Source organism: Triticum aestivum, chromosome 3B (genome assembly GCF_018294505.1).
Source record: "Triticum aestivum cultivar Chinese Spring chromosome 3B, IWGSC CS RefSeq v2.1, whole genome shotgun sequence".
NCBI lineage: Eukaryota > Viridiplantae > Streptophyta > Magnoliopsida > Poales > Poaceae > Triticum > Triticum aestivum.
The window spans coordinates 50,448,604-50,469,139 of record NC_057801.1 but is presented as its reverse complement, the minus strand read 5'-3'; the positions used below and the strand labels follow the sequence as shown (position 1 = coordinate 50,469,139).

Genomic DNA, 20,536 nt, shown 5'->3' with positions numbered 1-20,536 from the left:
TGTAGAGGAAGTGAGTTGCTCAAGTGGCTGATAACCCTTTGAGCCGATGTCGAGGTAGCCAAGAGTGTAGGATGGTGTAGCCGTGCGAAGAACACCGTGGTCAATGTCGAGTCGGGGGTAGCCGGTGTTGAGGAAGTCGCCGTAGAGCCACGAGCGCAAGGAGGCGCCGAGTTAGTATGGGCGCAGTGGTGTCGAAGTAGTGATGCGCCCGGAAAAAGATGGTGTTGACGACGCGTCGCGCCGGGTTTGCCAAGCCCGGGGACACATCGACCACGGCATTCTTTACACGACAACCTCGACCACGGCTACACCACCCTACACTCTCGGCTACCTCGATATCGGCACAAAGGGCTATCATCCGCTTGAGCAAGTCGTCGGCTTCCTCTATAGTCAAAGCGTCTGCAATGCGACACCGTCCACGACGCTCCCGCTACGACTACGGGGGATGTCAGCCCGTCGGCTGATATTCTCTCCAGTCTGACCGTCCGCGACGCTTTTATTTTCTGCGACGCTACCGTTACGACTGCAAGGGATGTTAGAGATATATTTGGGTTACTTGTATTTGGTAGTCTAGAATTTACAATCCGTCTCTAACCCAAATATATCTCTAACACCTAGACGTGCCCCAGCAAGCCAGGTTTTTTTGTTTTTGTTTTTTAGTGGGAGCGAGCCAGTTTTTTTTTAGGGTATAGCGCTGGCCCTCTTCAACGGACCCACTTTCTCTTTTCTCGGGGATGAGAATGGACCCATATTTTTGTCTCTGGCCGGTCCAGCTCGACAAGCCCAGCCCATCATACGGCATACCAAGCCCATTCTTTCTTACCCGGCTTTCCTTCCTCCCTCTTCAGTTTTTTCGTTGCGGGACCTCGCTCTTCACACGGAACACTCATGCATTACTCGTGACCCTGGTTTGGCTGTTGGTGGGGTCCCTGCGTAGTGGCCCCTCCACATGACCACATGACGAGCCTGGGGAGCCCACCACGGTTCGGTGCTGGGGCCACTCATTCTGACAGCTACTACTGTCCCATCTCCCGTCCTGTGCATGCTATGCTAACTACACCACTCAATGGCACATTGACACTAGTTTGTAGGGCCGCCCAATACAGAATTTTTTTTGCTGACCCAAATGATTGTAGAGAGCGGATACATGTACGTGCACGTAAAATTCGAAACTAAAATGGTGTGATTTTCTGCTATATTTATTTTTCAGAAAAAATTATGATCTAGGAGTACTAATTAATAATGGACTGTGCTAACCACCAGTCGACTGGTGGTTAGCAACAGATCCGGACGAGTTGCATGCATCCAGTCGATCGATCCTCCTGTTCGTCTGCGTCGTTCTAGCTTGCATGCATGCATCTTCACCTTATTTATTTTTTCTGTGCGTGTCCACTCCACTAGCAGTTAATTAGAGTTGCTAATCATATACATGCAGAAAAAACAAAAATGATGATGTCATCAAAGATTTTTCTCAATGCGAAAATTTAAAATGTTTTGTAGCACAAATCGTCGCTCCGATTAAAAAACTGTTTTCACGTAAAAGATTCGTAGCGACGAGATCTTTGAAACTAGATCCCATGTTGATATGTTTCGATGACTTTTTTTTGGGGTCAGAAGTTACCACGTGTTCTACACAATTTATCATATCTATGGTGCCTAAGTTATCATGTTGTTTACACAGAAATTACCGGGGCATGAAAAAGTTTCTCCAACCTTCTATTCACAAGCACATGCGTGCATGCATTAGAAGAAAATTTTCATGTCATCCTAGTTCTCCTTGTTCAAAACTTCAAAATGTTTTATAGCTCAAATCGTCGGTCCAATCAAAAAGTCGATTTCACATAAAGTATCTATCACGACGAGACCTTCAAAACTAGATCTCATGTTGATATGTTTTGACAGACTTTTTTCATGCAAAAACTTATCAGGCCCGGGCTAAGTAAGTTATCAGATCTGATGTGTGTCTATTATCATGTTATTTACACATGAGTAACCGTGATACAGTTTCAACAGCTATTTTTTTGGACAACGCGGTGTTTGTGCGTGAGTTACCATGCCCGCGGTCCGTATATTACCATGTTATTTACGCATAAGTTATCAAGGTTATGTTTTCAAACAATTGCCTCCCCCCGCCATCAAAGTTATCACGGGTGTTTGCACATGATTTATCAAGTTTACGGTGCGTATATTATCATGGTATTTATATGGAAGTTATCAGGAGGGGTTATGTTTTCAAACAACTTCATCCCCTCCCAACACCCCGGACCGTAAGTTACTGTGGTATTTATGCGTAAGTTATCACGTATACGGTGCATACTATACCATGCTATTTGACGGAAGTTGTCGGTGATGTTTTTAAACACCTCCTCCCCCGGGTCAAAGGTATCACGGTATTTGCGCATGAGTTATCAGGTTTATGTTGTGTAAATTATCATGCTAATTACGTAGAAGCTATCGGGTGATGTCTTCAACTTTTTCTCCCTGTCAAAGTTATCACGATGTTTGCGCATGAGTTATCATGTCTGTGGTGTGTAAAATATCATGCTATTTACGCATAAGCTACCGGGGGTGCATTATACCATATGTAGGCTGATACCTACAAAAATTAACCATGTTGATAACTATAGTACATCTAGCCCGATAACTGCATAGTAAGCATGTTAATAACTATAGTAGATATTGCCCGATAACTATAGTAGATCTTGCCCGATAAACTACAAAATAACCATGTTGATAACTATAGTATATCTAACCCGATAACTACAAAATAACCATGTTGGTAACTATAGCGCATAGTAACTATGTTGTGAGATGGTGGATCTTGCCACTCTTCAAAATTGATGCAGAAGAGGATGGGCGTTGGACATTCCTAATCTACTCAACTCCTCCCAAATCAAGTACACGCTGAAGCATGTTTTCAGAATTGATTGAACATTGTTTTTCTTGATCTAAGATTATTTCTTACGAATCCTCATCATCGCCTGCTTATGAAAATATAAAAAAACAAATGTTCAATAAAAATTTCTCCCGAATGAAAGTAACCTCAGTGCTTGCATGTAATTTGTGACTATGTCAAGTAAATTACCATGTGATTTACATCAAAATTAGCGCAGGTATGTTTCAACAATTTGTTTGGATCAACATTTGTGTAGGTACAAAGTCTCGATAAGGTGGATCCTTCGCTCTGTTTATTAGCAACCAGGATCAACTCTGAATGGCAAAGGAAATTTGTCGTCTGTGTAGCGTACAAATTAGAAAACTAGTTCAAAAATGTGTCAAAGGGTGTGCTAGCGTAGTGGCTAGTGTCTCTTTGTATCATGAACTGGTCCAGAGTTCGAATCCTGTTTACAATGTAATTTTTTGGCTTAAAAAAAGTGCAACAATGAGAGAGAAAATGGGTAACGCCGAAAAATCACGGCAACCTCCCATTAAAAACCCCTGCTAAAATCGCGGCGACCGGCGACCTCCCACAAAACGTGAAACGGCAACCTTCCAGTAAAACGTGGCCAACGCCCAGCTGTCCCGCCGCGCAAATCGCTACCTAAAATAATAGCCAGGCGATCACGATCCAACGGCTCCGACATCGTCCGGATCTGTTGCAAAAATTCGGACAGCAGGAATATAGCTTTCTTGATTAATAATTATGGCACTACAAAAAAACATCAGAAGTAACAAAAAATACATCCAGGACTGTAGACCGCATAGCGACACCTACAATCACTGAAGCGAGTTAAAAGGTGTGCCGCCGTCATCAACACTCTTTTATTGGGGTCGAACAAATTTTGTTGTAGTAGACAGTTAGGAAGTCATGTGCTAAGATCCCACATGACTAGCGCACCAAAACAACCGCCCCCAATAAAGAGACCTATAGATCAGAAGTACCCAATCTATAGACACATGAACGCAGATGAACGAAGACCGGATCCAAATAGATATACGAAAAATAAACACTGACCGAATCCTGTCAGATTCATCGAAGATACACCTCCACATGCCGCTAAGCGCATCGCTGGGAGAACGAGGGCTATAAGAGAACCATATTCCATCTTCATGGAGCCCCCACCGCCGTCTCGCCTTCCCAAACAGGACACAAACCATAAATAGACAGAAAAGCCCCTAGAAACGGAGCAGAAACTCTCCCACCGGCAAGGTCCGGGCTCCACCGGCCATAGAAGATGATGCAGACTTGCATCGGCGCTGGCAGGAAGCCATGAATCCCTAATCGCCTCGATCGCGAGAGGCACATGGGTGAAGGAGTACATGACGCATTTCTGCCATACGTTCAAGTCGAGATCACATGGATCCGGGTTCGGACTGTGATTTTAGGGTTGTTCAATGCCAGACTTCTCACGACATGTGATAGATTTTTTTTCCTTCTAAGGTAAAAACAGGTTATACAAATGCTAGAACTAAAGTTGATTAGTCTTACATGCATATGACCAATCCCATTCACAAATATGGCGAACAAACTCACTCAAGTTGAGAATACATAATGCGAAATGAAATAAAGATTGAACCCAAACTAATGATATATGAGGTCATTAAACTGCGAAGACCATCAAGTGAACATCCAACTGATACAACACTTTTTTTAGTGGAATTGATACAACACATATGGCGGTGTTAACTAGCAAACTGACTTCACCACACCACGATAAAGTAAACAAAGATGGCGAACAAACTCAATGAAGATGGAAATGCATAAGGCGTAATCAAATCAAGATTGAAGCCTCATTAGCTACGCCAATCGATCTAAACCCGTGCCGCTTTCTCGTTGTTCAAGGGAGACCAAACACATGCACATACATAAAACAAATGATAACGAAATGCCCTAATTAAGCAAGGAGTAGTGCCTATTTGAGGAAGCTATAATCCAGGGGCGCGCGTGTAACAGTGGCTCGTGGTGCACGGAAGAGTCACCGCGTGTTTCACCCCTCCCCAACTTAGGCAGATGGACCCCACCAGTCAGAAGAACTATCAACCCGTCATCAATCTAAGGTTAGTACTATATGTGACGTCATGTCTGAGAAGCATCCTTTTTAAAGAGCAAAACCTAGCCTCAATTGCGGTGAATGAGTGTAATTTGCCCCACAATGAGATTGGATGAGATATATTTTCCCTTCTGAGGTAAAACATACTTTACATCAACGCCTTAACCATAATTTATTACAGTCTTACTACATGCATCATAGCGAAAACAGAAGGAAAAGCACCGCGTCACTTCTAGCTATTTGTGTTGACCCGGCCTTGAGCAAAAAAATATTGCAATGTTTCTTAATTGTGTGCATTTGCACCGCGAGCCATCATGCCAAAAAGAACAATTTCGTATAAACAAGTAAATGGAATAAGAACATTAAATGAAATCCTCTTTCTTTTTCCCGTACAACCTTGTAATTTTACCGCTAAAACGGATGATTCTCACAAAGCTATAGCTATATGCAAATGACCATTAAACAACATCTTTTTCACGATGATGGGTGAGATCTATATCGAACCGCGAAAACCACCGAACCAAACATCCAACAAACACGACGCACATGAGAGCGTTAACCAACCTCATCGCACCACCACAAGACAAACATACCATATGGCAAACCAAACAAACCCAAGTTGGAATACACAATGCGCAACCAAATCAAGACGGAGGGCTAATTGAACCCTCGCCACTTTCTTGGAGTTCTAGGTAGACCAAAAGCCCACCCAACACATAGTACAAGCATAAACAAATGAGATCGGCGGTCGAAATGCCCTAATTAAGCAAGGGGCAGTGGCCTATTTGGGGAAGCTAAGCCAGGGGTTAACAATGGCTCATGGTGCACGGAAGAGACCATGCCTCCTGTCTCACATCTCCCCAGAAAACGCCTCCGGCTCTTAATCTGACCCCTAACCCTCCATGAAGCCTGCGTTCAAAGTTCAAACCACAACCGAAGCCAATTTTTTATAACATAAATGAACCGCAAGCCAGTAGTTTATTGGAGAGTTTTATATGTGTTACTATGAAATATAGATGGTCTGCATCGTTGAGAGCCATATGCAGAGAAAACAAACACAAGGTCAAACGCCAAAACGTGCCGGAAATTTTGGTTGGTTGCTTGCGTATCTTTTTCTTCTTCTTATTAATACCCCGAGTACTACTTAGTTGTGGTCTGTGGTCTGAATCATACGAGTTTCCTATGCATAATGTATTGGAATATGAGAGCATCCTATGAAAGCAATCATTTGTGGTCCAAGAGAATACCGTTTTGTGTACTTTGTTCCCTTGTTGTAGAGAGAAAACAACCCATCAAACAACCCACCAAGCAACCATATATCTTACTTGATCTATTCCATCATCCCGTCCGATAAAATTGGAACTGCAAAGAACAACCCGCGGAACAAGTTCTTCGACAATCGACGTCTCTTTCTTGCTAACACCATTCTTATATTTTCCTCCAATTCAATAAAATTGAAACGATACAGAGAGGAACCCGCGGAACAGTTCTTCGGCGGTTTGCGTCGCTTTCTTTGCCTCCTTCCACAGCATTCCCCCCCTGTCCACGCCGCGCCTATTTGCGTACATCTGTGCCTGTATGATTGGCCAAGGTGCCAAAGGGAGGCATAAAAAGATTGTTGTTGCGTCGCTTGAAATCAAAGCTAGGCCGTTGTTGAATTGTTACCCTTTCCATGAAAAAATATTCTTTCTTGGGCTGCAGATCTTGACATCTCTATGATGAGCTAGCCAAGCTAGCTAGCTAGCTTGCTCATGGTCAGATTCAGACGGAGGCTCCTCCCCTCCCCTGTTTCGGCCGTACTTCCGCTGGGTTTTTCTATGGCTCCTGCTCCTGCTTTCGTGGCGATCTCATCTGGTCATGTTGTGCAGTCAAGCAAGCATCTGCCATGAATAATGAGATTAAACAAATGACAAGACTAGGAGAAGAATATGCCAGCTCTCTTCTGATGCTAATTGAGCTGTACTAGTTATGAGTAAATTATGGTGAGGTACTCTCAGGAGATTGGAAAAAAACTATGTGGACTCAGGAGACCAATTCAAGTCAAGAATGGCATGAAATTAATACTACCAGCACTTCAATTTTTATATCTCCCTTGGTAAGCAAATTGATGAAATTGGCTTGCCTAAGTGTTGACCTTGAACTAGATGTTCTTCACTTTTTTTTTCTTCTCCACATCTCTTATGGGGAGAAATTTATGCTCGGCGTATGCACCAATAACAACTAGGGATGAACACAACCACTCGTTCTCTCCCTTCGCTTTCCAGAAGGAGAAAGAGATGCCACTCGTGGGGATCCTGTGAATTAAGCATGCAAAGTGAAGGCGCAAGATGTAATTTTCAGAATCTAGTCACTTGCAAACTGCAAAGCACTTTGTGTGGCAGCGACGCAATCAAAACCTCGGCGCAGAACTGCACCCCTTTCAAGGCCTTAATTTCAACACATGCTCCAACCAAAGACAAGTAGATTAGAATCAGCTGTTAGTCGAAGTTATGCCGGCCAGATCGATGTGAATTCTAGCAAAGGAAATCCAAGAAGAGGGCCAAAAGTTTCCTCTTTCATGTGATGAGCATGGAAGAAAACAAAAAGACTAGTCCATGAGGGCATCTCCATAGCAGATCCGTAAACCTCTGGTAACCGTCCAACCGCAAAAGTCATCCAACATCGACCTGTATCGGTCCATGGGACGGTCTGAACGTGATTTCTTTCGCAAACCGGAGACAAAAATGGGGGAGGTTTGTGGGAGTCCGGACCGCTCCCAAGTACGCTTCTGACTGCCCCGGCCCACCAAAAACCCGTCACCCACCCCTCCGCATTTTCCTTCCGATGAACGCGCCGCTTACAGCGCCGCATTCATGCGGCCCAGAGCACGCAGAGGCCGGCATTAACGTCGTGATGTGACCGGAGGGAGGGAGGGCGGCGTTGACCGACGCGGCCTCTCGACAGCTGCCAATTCCATGCGGATGCAGGTTCCCGAGGAACCAACTCCGGCAGCTGCGCCGCATTGAAGCGGCTGACCGGCCCTTTGCATGGCCTGGCTGCGGCTATTTAAACCACGCTCCGGCACCGTCCACATCGCATCCTCCTCCGTCCTCCTCTTCCTCCTCATCCATCTCCCTCCACATCTCCGACGATGGGCATGTCCTGGGCGTCAGTGCCGGCAGGCGGTTCTGGTGCGGGATCTGGCGGCTCGTGGAGACGCCGCCCTCGAACTCCGGGGCCGTCGTCCTCATCAGCTGGCGGCAACTCAACGCGGGCGGAGATAGTCATCTCCTCCGGCGACGAGGAGCACCAGCGGCCGCCGAAGCCATAGTCCGCGGCAGCGGTGCCGGGCCAGGTCTACACCGGCACCAACATGGAGTTTGAGGAGCAGATGGAGTTGATGCTCCATCGCTCCGTCGTCCACACCAACGGCCCAGCTCCACCACTGGGGGCGCTCCTCCCCGTGAAGCCGGAGCTGACATCCAATCCACACTCTCCGCCATCACACAGCCCCGACGCATCGTGAAGGAGGAGCGCTGCTCGCCGCCGCCTCAGCGCTTCGTCAAGGAGGAGCGCCGCTCGCCGCTACCTCGACGCGTCGTCAAGGAGGAGCGCCACTCACCGCAGCCGCCCCTGCCTAAGGTGCACGGGTGCATTTTGCACTACCTCCGAGGCGGCTCCTCGTCGTTGTCCCGGAGCGCCATGACGGTGCAGGAGTACGCCGACCGGGAGCAGCGCCAGCGAGACAGGCGCCATGTCGCACGCCGATCCCAGTTTGCGGGCCCAACGTCCCGCTGCCACACATCGCGGCAGACCTAGACCTGGCGTACACCTGGGCCCTGAATCGCTCTGTGACGACGTCGGAGATGGCCAAGCGTCGTCATCGCCGCCTTGATGGGGAGATGGCTAGGTACGGCAAGGAATGGTCCATCACCGAGATCGGCTGCGCCGCTAAGGACGACGCCTCCAACGACCGCCACCCTCTCCCCCAACCCACGTCCTCGGTGATGATCATCCGCGAGCGTCAGGCAGCCGCCGGAAAGCCCTGCTGCGGCGCCACCACCTTCCGCCGCCCCAAGCCCGACTCCGATGACTCCAACGGCGGGTCGGGAAACGATGACACAAGAGGAACCGCCGGCTAGCCTGCCATGGCCTACGAGGTCACCATGAAGTATAGGATAGCTTAGGGTTTTAATTTTAAGTTTTTAGTTCACCAGACAAAATATCGTCCGATTTCATGTATAAATTATCCTACTTGCAATGGAATCCGCTGCGTTTATATCAAAATTCGTTCTGTTTCATCGAATATCATCCAGTTGGTCCGAGTTGTTGTGAAAATGTATGCGGCTACGGTTGGATGGCTGCCTTCCGCATCCGTATCCGCGAACGGATGCGCGAGGTTTTTCGGGTTGCCATTGGATATGCCCTAAAGACATCCAAGATGCGCCTCTGATTGTTCTCTTGCATGTGTCTTTATGTTGGACAAAATATTAAAATAGCAGTTTGCAACTATCTCTACAAAAAATCTGTAAATTATACCTGCACACATAACCAACGTAACAAGATTGTTAGTACTTTCGCAGTAAAAACCACACATGTTTAACGCCATGCACATAAACCGGGGTATGTAGTAGCTTGCAAGTGTACTTCTAGGACTTCTTTCAAAGCAGCAAAAAAACTGATGCTCCACGATGGAGGTAAACATGAAGTGTTAAAGATTAGACCAATTCATCAGATGGTGTGAACCAGCAACAACTTTAATTTTTTGCCGACGTTAATTGACTAAGGCAATCGATCGAGGTCGACAAGTAAACCAGGTAGAAGCAAACAAGAGTGACACCAGTTGCTGCGAGCTACATGTAGTAGAAGAAGAAGAAGAAAGCAACGTGTTAATTTGCAGTTGCATTCCACACCATAAAACAATGACCGCCCAACGCCTCGTCGACGAGCAAACTAATCGTGCACACGCTTTACCAAACGCCTGATGGCAACATCAGAACGTGCCCGCCTTCCCCAGTCGCCATTGCTATGCTAACTGGCCTAAGCTAGGTGGTGGCTACATGTCAACGGCGACCAATCATGGCCACAAAGTACAGCAATGCCACAACCCCACCACTTGCAACTCCCAAGCCCTCCCCAACTAAACTCCATAACTTAAGCACCCAAATCAGAATGCCTTAGGAGTCAATGAGTGATTGTTACTTACCATCATTTGTTTATAGTTAACTAAGCACATTGCTAACTAATGAGCTTATCGACAAGCGGGTTTAAGAAGATTATTTAGGCGAGTCGCTGACATTCTTACCCCACACACGCACACAACCCTTTTTGACTTCTTGAGCCTGAATCGGCATATTCGATGTTTGCCCTCGACGTCGTCTCATACGCGGAAGGCGTTTATTTAGTTTAAGCGTTTTGTTTACATTTGCCCTTGCTTTTGTCATAACCGATAAACCGAATAGATTTTCCTCTATACTGATTTGCTGCTCAAACATGATTCTCATGTCTCTCTAATATGTGTGTCCGCCGAGGGAGACAGTCACAGAGAGGAGGACAAATGGCCGTAATCCAAGTGCCAAAATATGTACAATGGTTATTGTATGAGAGATTAACTAAAAAACACCACAATTGCAGCCAAATTCACATAAAACCACCACGTTACATATGTTTTCACAAAAGAACTCCCACTCAACATTACCGTTTGCATAAATCACTGATGCCTCTCTAAAACGCCCGCTGACGCGGATTCTGACCCGTGGGGCCGGCTTGGCATGGGGTGACGACACGATCCAACTAGATAGTACCCGCTTCTTCTCATAAATTAGTGTGCATTAGTTTTCTCAAGAGTCAAGCTTCACAAACTTTGTCCAAGTTAATAAAGAAAAATATATCCATGATGAGTAAAGTGGTATATGTTTGATATTCTAGATGTTCTTCATTTTCTCTATAAACTTGATCAAAGCTTACAAACTTTAACTTAAAAAAAACCTAATAAGCACTATAAGATGGATGGATTAGCAAACATGAAAGCACATATACAACCAATCCTCTCAAATTGACCGCTGGCCGGACATGAGGGAGAAGAAAAAAGCTGACTCAATCAGACCCCTCACTTTGCCCTCATATGTCTGTAAACCCTCACACTCAGCCCATATATGGAGGCAATATGCGTACCGCCCAGACGTGTCTAGTCAGTTGCCACATATATGATTTTGTCCACTGCGGACCACCTTCTCATTATTTTCGTCTCTCCTCATCTCCACCAATCACATGCATGTGACTGAAAATATAAAGATGAAAGTGGGCCATGGTTGCATGCACGGACAAATAGGAGCAAAAAACGAACACGTTCGAATGCTGACCAGACACGTCCGTGGATGTTTGAGGAGTCGAATTTGAACAGTGAGGGTGTAGATGCTCTAAGATTATTAGTCTTATTTTTTTGCATGAATATGAAAACCAATGTAAAAGAAAAAGTAAAATTCATCAGTAGTACCTCAACTTGTGTCGCGCGGTCACTTTGGCCACTGTACACAAGAACTCACGCAATACGGTCAGTATGTATGGTGAATAGTGAAAATATGGTCACTGTGCGCCGTAGACCGCTCGTATGCCGCCTGTTGACCACCTGTTGGCCGTCCGGCTCCCAGTCCGCGTGCCAGGTGTCGCGAGGAGGAGCGACCCGATGGCGTATTTGCAACAACACCCCCCACGTTGCCGGACAGATACCCGAAGTCATCCCACGTCTCCACCTCCCCTGTCTCTCCACCTCCCCTGTTCGAGCCGATCAAACCGACGGAGAAGGTGACAGAGGCGTGTGCGGCGTGGTGCGGCATGGTCGCCACTGTGTTCCGACGTCGTGGTCGGAGCAGCGGGCGCGGAGGGGTTTCTTCTCGCGGTGGTGAAGAGGAGGCGCCGCCGCTATGTCTCCTGTTCGTCACCTCGACGGTGCCCCTGCCCCCGTTTACCGTAAGTGATGAATCCTGTTGTAAATCTCCTTCTTTCTCTTCCATTCTTGTTTGATAGGGTTGTCATTGTGTTCGCCTATGATATGTGGTAGTATTTGTCGCGTGTATGGCGATTTAGGTTTAGGGGTTTTCAAACCCAATGTTTCTGATAGGGTTTCTGATAGGGTTTTAGGTTCTTGTTGAACGGGACAATTTTCATCGATTCCACATGAAATAGGCTTAGGTTTCTGGCAGTTGTACCCGTATGTGCACCTTTCTTGGAATAGGAATAGGTTTGGAGCTCTGGTTTATGGAGGAAATTGGGGATTTCTGGTGTTGTCCTGTTCAAAAAGGCCATTTTTGGTCAATTTTAATGTGATCATTTATGATTTGTTTTTGCAGGAGCAAGAAGTGAGAAGTTTTCTGTGCAGTTTCATCATGGTGGTTTTTTCATGGGTGAAGGAAGCAATAGGGCTTATGTTGATGGACATCAAGTTTGGTATGACAGTTTGGATAAGCTCACCTGGTCTCCAATAATGGTGGAACATCTAGTAGAAGAGATTGGTTGAGAGATGGCAGGCAGGTTGAAGGCATATTATCAAATCCCAGTACTTAACATTACTCAAAATTCTTTGAGACTTATCATATCTGAGGAAGATACTGATCAAATGATGGTGTTTTTGTCTATTGGGCATCATTTCTTCAGTATTTATCTTGATCATGATGACACCTTGATTACTAAGAAAGTTGTTGATGATGCAGTCCAATTTCCAAGGGCTGAACTTCCACCAGTGTTTAGCCCTTCAAAAGATGGTACTAATCCTCATAGTAGCAAGCCTGGAAATTCAGAAGAAGACTGCCCTATGCCAATTCAGGTTGTGTATCCAAAGAATGTGCTAGACAGGGAAGAAGATGGCAATCCATTCATGTTTGTAAGAAGGCAGTTCACATTTGGTGAAGGAGCAAAGGAGAATGCACAGCAACATGAAGATGTACATCAACATGATGATCAGAGCATGTAGGGCAAGAAGGTGAAGCAGGGCCACATGAAGATGCAGGGCAAGTACATCAACAAAGAGAAGCAGAGCAACATGAAGTAGATGAAGATGCAGAAGCACATCAATTGAGAAGCACCAGAGCAAAGAAGAGATGTTTTGAAGGCAATGTAGGAACAGATAGTGACTCAGATGACAGTGACTTTGATCCTGGTGACATGGTAGATAGTGACTTTGAAATCAGTGATGATGATGATGACCTTTATTCTGACAATGTGGATGAGGATGAACCAGTTCAGAGGAAGGAGAAGGTGAAGCAGAAAACAACAACAAAAGATAAAGGAGTTGTATGGGAAGGGGAGGAAGAAAACATGTCAGATTATGAATCTGAAGGTGAAGATCTTTGGGCACCTGATTCAGATGATGAAACACAAACCAAATTTAGAGCATTTAGAAAGGAGGATTTGACTTGTCCAAAATTTTATGTTGGACAAGTGTTTGAAAATGTTGATTTGCTTAGGAAAGCAATTAAGGAATACAGCTGCAAAAACAGAGTTGATGTCAAGTTACCAGTGAATGACAGGAAGAGAGTCAAAGCAGTTTGTGATGATGATTGTACCTGGTATTTGTGGGCTTCTTATGACAGCAGAACCAAATGTTTCATGGTAAAGAAAATGTTGAAGAACATAGTTGCTGCAAAAAATGGAAAATCAAGGCTTTCATAACATCTTTTCTAGCCAGGAAGTACCTTGAGAGTTTCAGGGCTGATCAGGATATGAATCTTAGAAACTTCTCAAGGGTTGTTCAAAAGGAATGACACATGACACCAACTAGGTCCAAGCTTCAGAGGGAAAGAAGGTTGGCTATGAAAATAATTCATGGAGATGAAGAAGGGCAGTACAAGATGTTGTGGGATTATGGACATGAGATAAAGAGAAGTAATCCTGGTAGCTCATTTTTGCTTGCACTAGATAATCAAGCTAGGTTCAACAAAGCCTACATGTGCCTTGATGCATGGAAGAGAGGCTACCTTCAAGGTTGCAGGCTTATGATCTTCATAGATGGCTGCCATACTAAAACAAGATACAGAGGAAAGTTGCTGGTTGCAGTAGGAATAGATCGAAATAATTGCACATTCCCCATAGCAAATAGGTGTTGTGGAAGTGGAGGACAAGCCTAACTGGGTTTGGTTTCTTGAGAAGCTGAAGAGTGATCTTGGTATTATCAACACATCCCCATGGACAGTAATGTCTGACAAGCAGAAGGTATATGCAACCACATTGTCTGATGGTCTAATTAGATTAGTGTACTTGAGTACATTTGTTTAACACTTTCTGTATTGGTCTATGTTGTTTTGTAGGGTCTGATAAATGTTGTGACTGAAGTATTCCCTCAGTCAGAACATATGTTCTGTGTCAGGCATATGTGGAAGAATTTCCAACAGCTGTACAAAGGTGATGCTTTGAAGAACCAATTGTGGAAGATAGCTAGGAGCACAACAGTTATTAAGTATGAGCAGTACATGCTTGAGATGAAGGTTCTGACTGAGAGTGCATACAAATGGTTGAAAGAGTTGGAGCCAAACACTTGGGTGAGGGCTTTCCAAAGTGACATACCTAAGTGTGACATTCTGCTCAAGAATTTATGTGAGGTGTTCAACAAGTAAGTTCCAATGCTTTCCTCTCACTCTTTTTAACATAAGATGCAATGCTTTCCTATCATTGTTGTCAACATAACATGCGATGCTTGTGCAGTTATATCTTGGAGGCAAGAGAATTGCCAATTCTTTCAATGTTTGAGAGGATTAAGCAATAGTGGACTGCAAGGCACTACACCAAGCATTGTGAGGGTGAGAAGATGCAAGGAGTAATGTGCCCTAAGATCAAGAAACTGGTTGACAAGCTGACAGAGCTGGCCAACACATGCTATGTGTATGAATCAGGAGATGGAGTGTTTCAAGTGGTGGATAGAGGAACATATTACATAGTAGACTGGCACAGCAAGTCCTGCAGCTGTATGAGATGGCAAAAAAGTGGAGTGACTTGCATACATGTTATAGCATGTTGTAGGAATGAGAGAGTAGATCCACTAACCTTAGTGGATCAATGCTACTCAGTGTCCATGTTCAAGAAGGCTTATGGCAACATCATCTAGCCTTGCAAGGACATCACTGAGTGGGAGAAGATGAATGGGCCTGAAATTAATCCACCAGACTACCAGAAGCATGTTGGAAGGCCTTGCAAAAGGAGAAGGAAGGGACCAGAAGATATTATTTGTAGTAATGGAGGCAGGAGGATGTCAAGGCATGGTGTCATCATGCATTGTAGTTACTGTGGTGAGCCTGACCACAATATCAAGGAATGCAAATATATGAAAACTAGTCTACCACCTCCCAATGCACAAGCTCCTCCACCCCAACATGATGACAATTCGGAAACTTCACAAGCTAACATGGAGCAACAACCACCTCCAGAAGAAGCCCAGGCAACTGTCTTTTTCTTGTACATAACCTCTAGCAGATCTTATGGACCAGCAGACTCTAACAAGCTTTTTGTTTGATGAGCAGCAGGCCAACACAAGTGCAGAGACCAGTACAGTAGTGGAAGATCTTATGGTGGATCACATGCTTCAACAGGTAATTTAAACATGAGTACTCTTGCTCACTTGCTCTGTTTCAGTCATGCTTTAGTGACATAGTTAGTTTCCATTTGTTGACACTTGACATGTTTATGTACAGAGGCCTTTGCCTGGAGTGCTTCAGCACACACCAATCCCAGAATCAACATTCTTAACAAATGCACAAGCAATGCTTAACCAGGCCCAGACAAGCACTAACACAATCAGGCAGGGAGAGCTAGCTAAGAAAATGATGGCCATGAAGCAGCAAAGAGAGAATGAACTTGAAGACAGGAAGCAAGCTATACTAGGGGCAAGGATAGAAGCAGAGTTGAAGAAAGCAAAAGAGGCTGCTAGAAGAAGGCATGAGAAAGCAGAAAAGAAGGCTAGAGAAGCTGAGAAGAAGAGAGAGGCAGCTGCACAGAAGAAGGAATCAATGGCAATCCTGAGGCAGGCAAGAGCAGAGACAAGGCAGCTAATAGTGGAGACACAAAGAGAGCTTTCTGCTGAGAGGAAGGAGAAACTGGTTGCTGAGAAGAAGGCACAAAAGGAGGCTACTGCTGCAAGGAAACTAGATGAGAAGAAAGCCATTGCTGCAGAGAAGGAAGCAGAGAGACAAGCACTCCTAGCAAAGAAGCAGGAAGAGAAACAAGCCCTTTCTGCAAAGAAAGAAGCAGAGAGACAATCCCTTGCAGCAAAGAAGGAGCCGTTGAGGAAACAAGCACAAAAAGGGCACCAAACATGGAGGAAGCTGGGCATGTGCCACAAAGATCAAGCATGTTTGACATCTTTAGATGATCTATGAGACTGTTTGTCTTGTTTAGCAAGAGTACTCTTTCAGCAATGTAAAATATGAATGTGTTTCCCTTTCTTGTTATCTCAAGATCTTATGGTATGATGATGCACTATAGAATCTATATTTTGGTATGAAAACTGTCTTGTCTGTCTACCCATTCTTGTCATTCTATTGTTGATGTCAATACTGCTTCCACATTACATTCTTGTTGCCATTCTTTTCATTTCATAAAGATGATATGAAACAGTACCCATTCTTGCTGCTTCCACATTACAATTATCATGTCAGAAAGATAACAGAATACAAAGACAATGTTTCCATTAAAGATAGATAGATAGATCACTTCATACATTTCTGGCCTTGACAACCATAACATTTGATAAAGCCAAACTGACTTCATAGCCATGTCCTAACATTAAACTACTGAAAGTACTAAACATGCTAAACTACTGAAGCTGGTCTTCACTTCTCCACTACCAAAATGAGCACTTGTCTTCATCACTTCTTCTTCTTCTTCTATAGTACTCCTTCATCACTTCTTCTGTTGCAGAGAGCACTTGTCCTCACTTCTTCATCAACAGAAGAACACAGAGGGCACACAACAACATCACACTACCTAACAGAAGCTTCAGCAGCACCAAGATCTCTGCACCTAATCCAATCAATGCACTTTCTTGGTGCATGCTCATGTTCTGCTGCAGAGAGCCAGGCCTTGCCAAAGCAGCTCTACTATTTTGCCAGTTGAGCTGCAATCCTTCTCCTTTCATTCATAGCACTAATGAAGTCTTCCCTCCTCTCCTCTGTTGCTCCAACGGCATCCACAACTTGGTTCCCAACCAAGAAATGAGCATCCACTAGGTACGCAACATATTCCATCTCCCAAAACCAGAAATCACACCCAGTAGGCTGCAAACCAATAGCAAAAAAGTGAACGAGAGGGGAAAACTGCTGCCAAGAACAGAATCAACTCAAGTTACTTACGGCGTGATTGGGACATCTGTAGAACACCCGGCCCTCATGATCCTCTGTGTTCGAAACATAGTACCTCACCGTCGCCTGGCAGTGAGGACATGGGATGAGTGGCACCACCACTGTCCTGCCGCGGAAACCTGACCGGGCAGAACTAGTAGAAGACATGGCGAAGTCGTTGTCGGCGGCGAGGGCAGGATGGGTGCGCGGCGGCAAGAACTAGGGATTTGGAGGGGGAGAATTGGGGATTTTTATCTAAACGGCCTTTTTTTCAAAAACGCCCTCCCGGAAAAGGACACTTTAACATAAATCCTCTGCCCGTATTGCGTGAGTTCTTGTGTACAGTGATCAAAATGACCGCGCGGCGCAAGTTCAGGTACCGCTGATGAATTCTACTCTAAAAGAAAATGGTGTATTTAATGAGATGAAAAAAAACGAGTCCAATGAGGTGAAAGTTTTGGGGGGCAGGTAGCAGTAGCAGGAGAGCGGCGGCAGGCGGTAGTGGGGGTGAAAAGGTGGGAAGCCAAGAGCGATTCCAAGTGTGCATGTGTGAGTGTGAGTGTGAGCGCGCACGGACAAATATGCTGCCGCCGCTGCTATTTGCCTTGCCTCCCTTTCCTATACGGGTATATATACGCCAGGAAAAGTCGGCCACGAGCTCCACCCAATCACCAGCTGACACTCCCCCCCCCCCCCTCCCTCCCCCCCCCCCCCCCCCCCCCCCCACCCATCTCCCTCTCCCTCCACCAAGAACTCTCCCCCTGGCCGCTGCTGCCTCTGGGTGGGAGCGAGCGAGGAGATCCGTCTCTTTTCTGGCGCGAGCAATCCCAGCAGCAACCCAGGGAGATCGCCTTTTGTCCTCCAGCCGGCCAGGGACAGCAGCAGCAGCCGCCGGAGATCGAGAGGAGGTCAGTGATCTTGGTTTCTCGGAGCTGCTCTGCTCTCCTCTGCTCCTCGATTTTGTCTGTTTCTTTGGTCCCCGTGCCGGTGAAATTCCGCCCCTTTTCCGGCGAATTCGGAGGAGGTTTGTTCGGGGGGAGCTGAATTTGGTTTTGCGGTTGAGTAATTCGGGGTTCTGGTTGGTGTTGATTGGGGTAATTCGGGGTACTGTTCTTGAATCCCGGCCCTGCTTGCTCGTCAATCATGTCGTACAGTCAGAAAGATTCCGCTCCTACCTTTTCCTCCAAATCTGCCTCATCTGATTCGCACCAAGGCGGGGGAGATCGATCCTGCTATTGTCCACGGAATCTTGAGCTGCTCCGCTGTCGTCTGAATCCAACTTTTTGTGCTAATCTGTGGACATCTCTGGAGCTGAAGCTGGGTGAATTCTTCTTGCAGGCGAGCCGAGGTGAGGTGAGCGGCGATGATGATGAGGGAGCCGTGGATGGAGGTGCTGCCGCCGGCGGCGATGGGCTACTACGGCGGGCCGCGGGGCGCGGGCGGCTGGTTCACGGGGCAGCCGCGCGCCTGGACGGCGGACGAGAACAAGCAGTTCGAGCGGGCGCTGGCCGGGCTCGACCTCCGCAGCCCGGACTGGGACAAGGTGGCGCACGCCACCGGCAAGACGGTCCGCGAGGTCGTCGACCACTTCAAGAGCCTCGAGCTCGACGTCCGCCAGATCGAGTCCGGCACCTTCCCCGGCTACGGCCCCGGCGCGGCGGGCGCCGGCGCGGCCGCCGCCTTCACCCTGCAGTGGGACGGCAGCGGGGGGCACGCCGGCGCCGGGGACTTCCGGCACGGCTACCGGTTCGGCGGCTGCGGCGGCGGGAGGCGGCACGGCGGCCGCACGCCGGAGCAGGAGAGGAAGAAGGGGGTGCCGTGGACCGAGGACGAGCACAAGTGAGCACTACTACCACCACGATTCTTCTTCTCTGATCTCAATGACTTGTGAGAGTGATTGCTCTGCTCCATCCATGTCATGCACAAGACTAGCTAGTGATATAAATTTTCTTCTCTTGAATTCACCATCAATCAACAGGCTTTACATCATCAGATGGCTATGCCAGCATTTAAAACATGCCAAATTGGAAGAATAATTCAACCATATGGAAGAACTGTTTTCTGAAAGTGAATTACTTGTCTTTGTTCACTAGGAATTTGATGAGACAGTCATATGTAGCATGATGTTTGATGCTCATGTAGCCTGATGTAGAGCAAGAGTTCATTATGCTCTGTTCTTTGGTGTCATGTAGCCTGATGTGAAGCAATAGTGCATGATCAATACTACTAGTTGCTGAACCTGATCATATGCTCTGTTCTTGTGGCCAGGTTGTTCCTCCTAGGCCTGAAGAAGTACGGCAAAGGGGACTGGAGGAACATTTCGCGCAACTTCGTGCAGACGAGGACGCCGACGCAGGTGGCCAGCCACGCGCAGAAGTACTTCATCAGGCTCAGCTCCGGCGGCGGCAAGGACAAGAGGCGGTCGAGCATCCACGACATCACCACGGTGCACCTGGACGACCAGCCCCCCTCGCCGTCCCAGTCATCCATGATCACCCAGTCCAGCGCACCGGCTCCGAGCTCGGCAACGGGGCAGTTCTCGCTGCCGGCCGACACCAAGCAGCACGGCGGAGCAAATGCGCCATACAATTCGCCGCCGAGCTACGGCATGGGTTTGCAAGATCAAGGCATCCAGTGTGGCCCTCTGCATGATCAGCTGGCGGCAAACCGGAGCATGTTGTATTAGAAGATGCAACCTTTCGATCCATTTCGACGACACCGATCAGATGTCTAGTGTAATATGGCCCTTGCTGTAGCCTCACTGCCTGTATTATTATTGAAGTAAGTAATTGATTATGGGGATTTTTCAGAACATAGCAGAGAGAGAGAGAGAGAGGTATGATGCTGGTGATGCTTTGGTAGTAGTCCATAATTTCTGGTGTGGATACTGAAGAATGTAAGGGAGAAGAATGGCAAGAACTTGATGCTGTAGTATCTTGAGACAGACAGGGAATACTAGTGCTCAGTACTGATCATGTACATTGTCAAGTGGACTTAATTTTCAATCTTCATGGATCCTGCTTTCTGGTCAGCTCATGTTATTGGAAACCCTACTCATGCAGCATCTCACACATACTTATCCACATCTATGATCTATCATTCATCCATCTCGGTGCTTGCGCCGTCCGATGTTTGCAAGTGTAATTTTTTCGGATAAACCAAAATGAGTTTGCAGTGAGTCATCCAGCATTTACCTGCCTTGCTCATCTGGTCAACTTTTTGCTTGATTGCATCTCCATTTTT

General features: G+C 46.5%; 1 protein-coding gene across 1 annotated transcript; it reads left to right on the top strand.

Annotated features, from left to right (window-relative positions):
- The first annotated feature begins 17,997 nt into the window (after positions 1-17,997).
- Positions 17,998-20,324, top strand: LOC123068515 (transcription factor DIVARICATA). Its single transcript, XM_044491098.1, has 3 exons — positions 17,998-18,201; positions 18,632-19,132; positions 19,562-20,324. Exons 2-3 carry the CDS (start codon positions 18,657-18,659, stop codon positions 19,977-19,979), a joined length of 894 nt encoding a protein of 297 aa, XP_044347033.1. The 5' UTR covers positions 17,998-18,201; positions 18,632-18,656; the 3' UTR covers positions 19,980-20,324.
- The last annotated feature ends 212 nt before the right edge of the window (positions 20,325-20,536 follow it).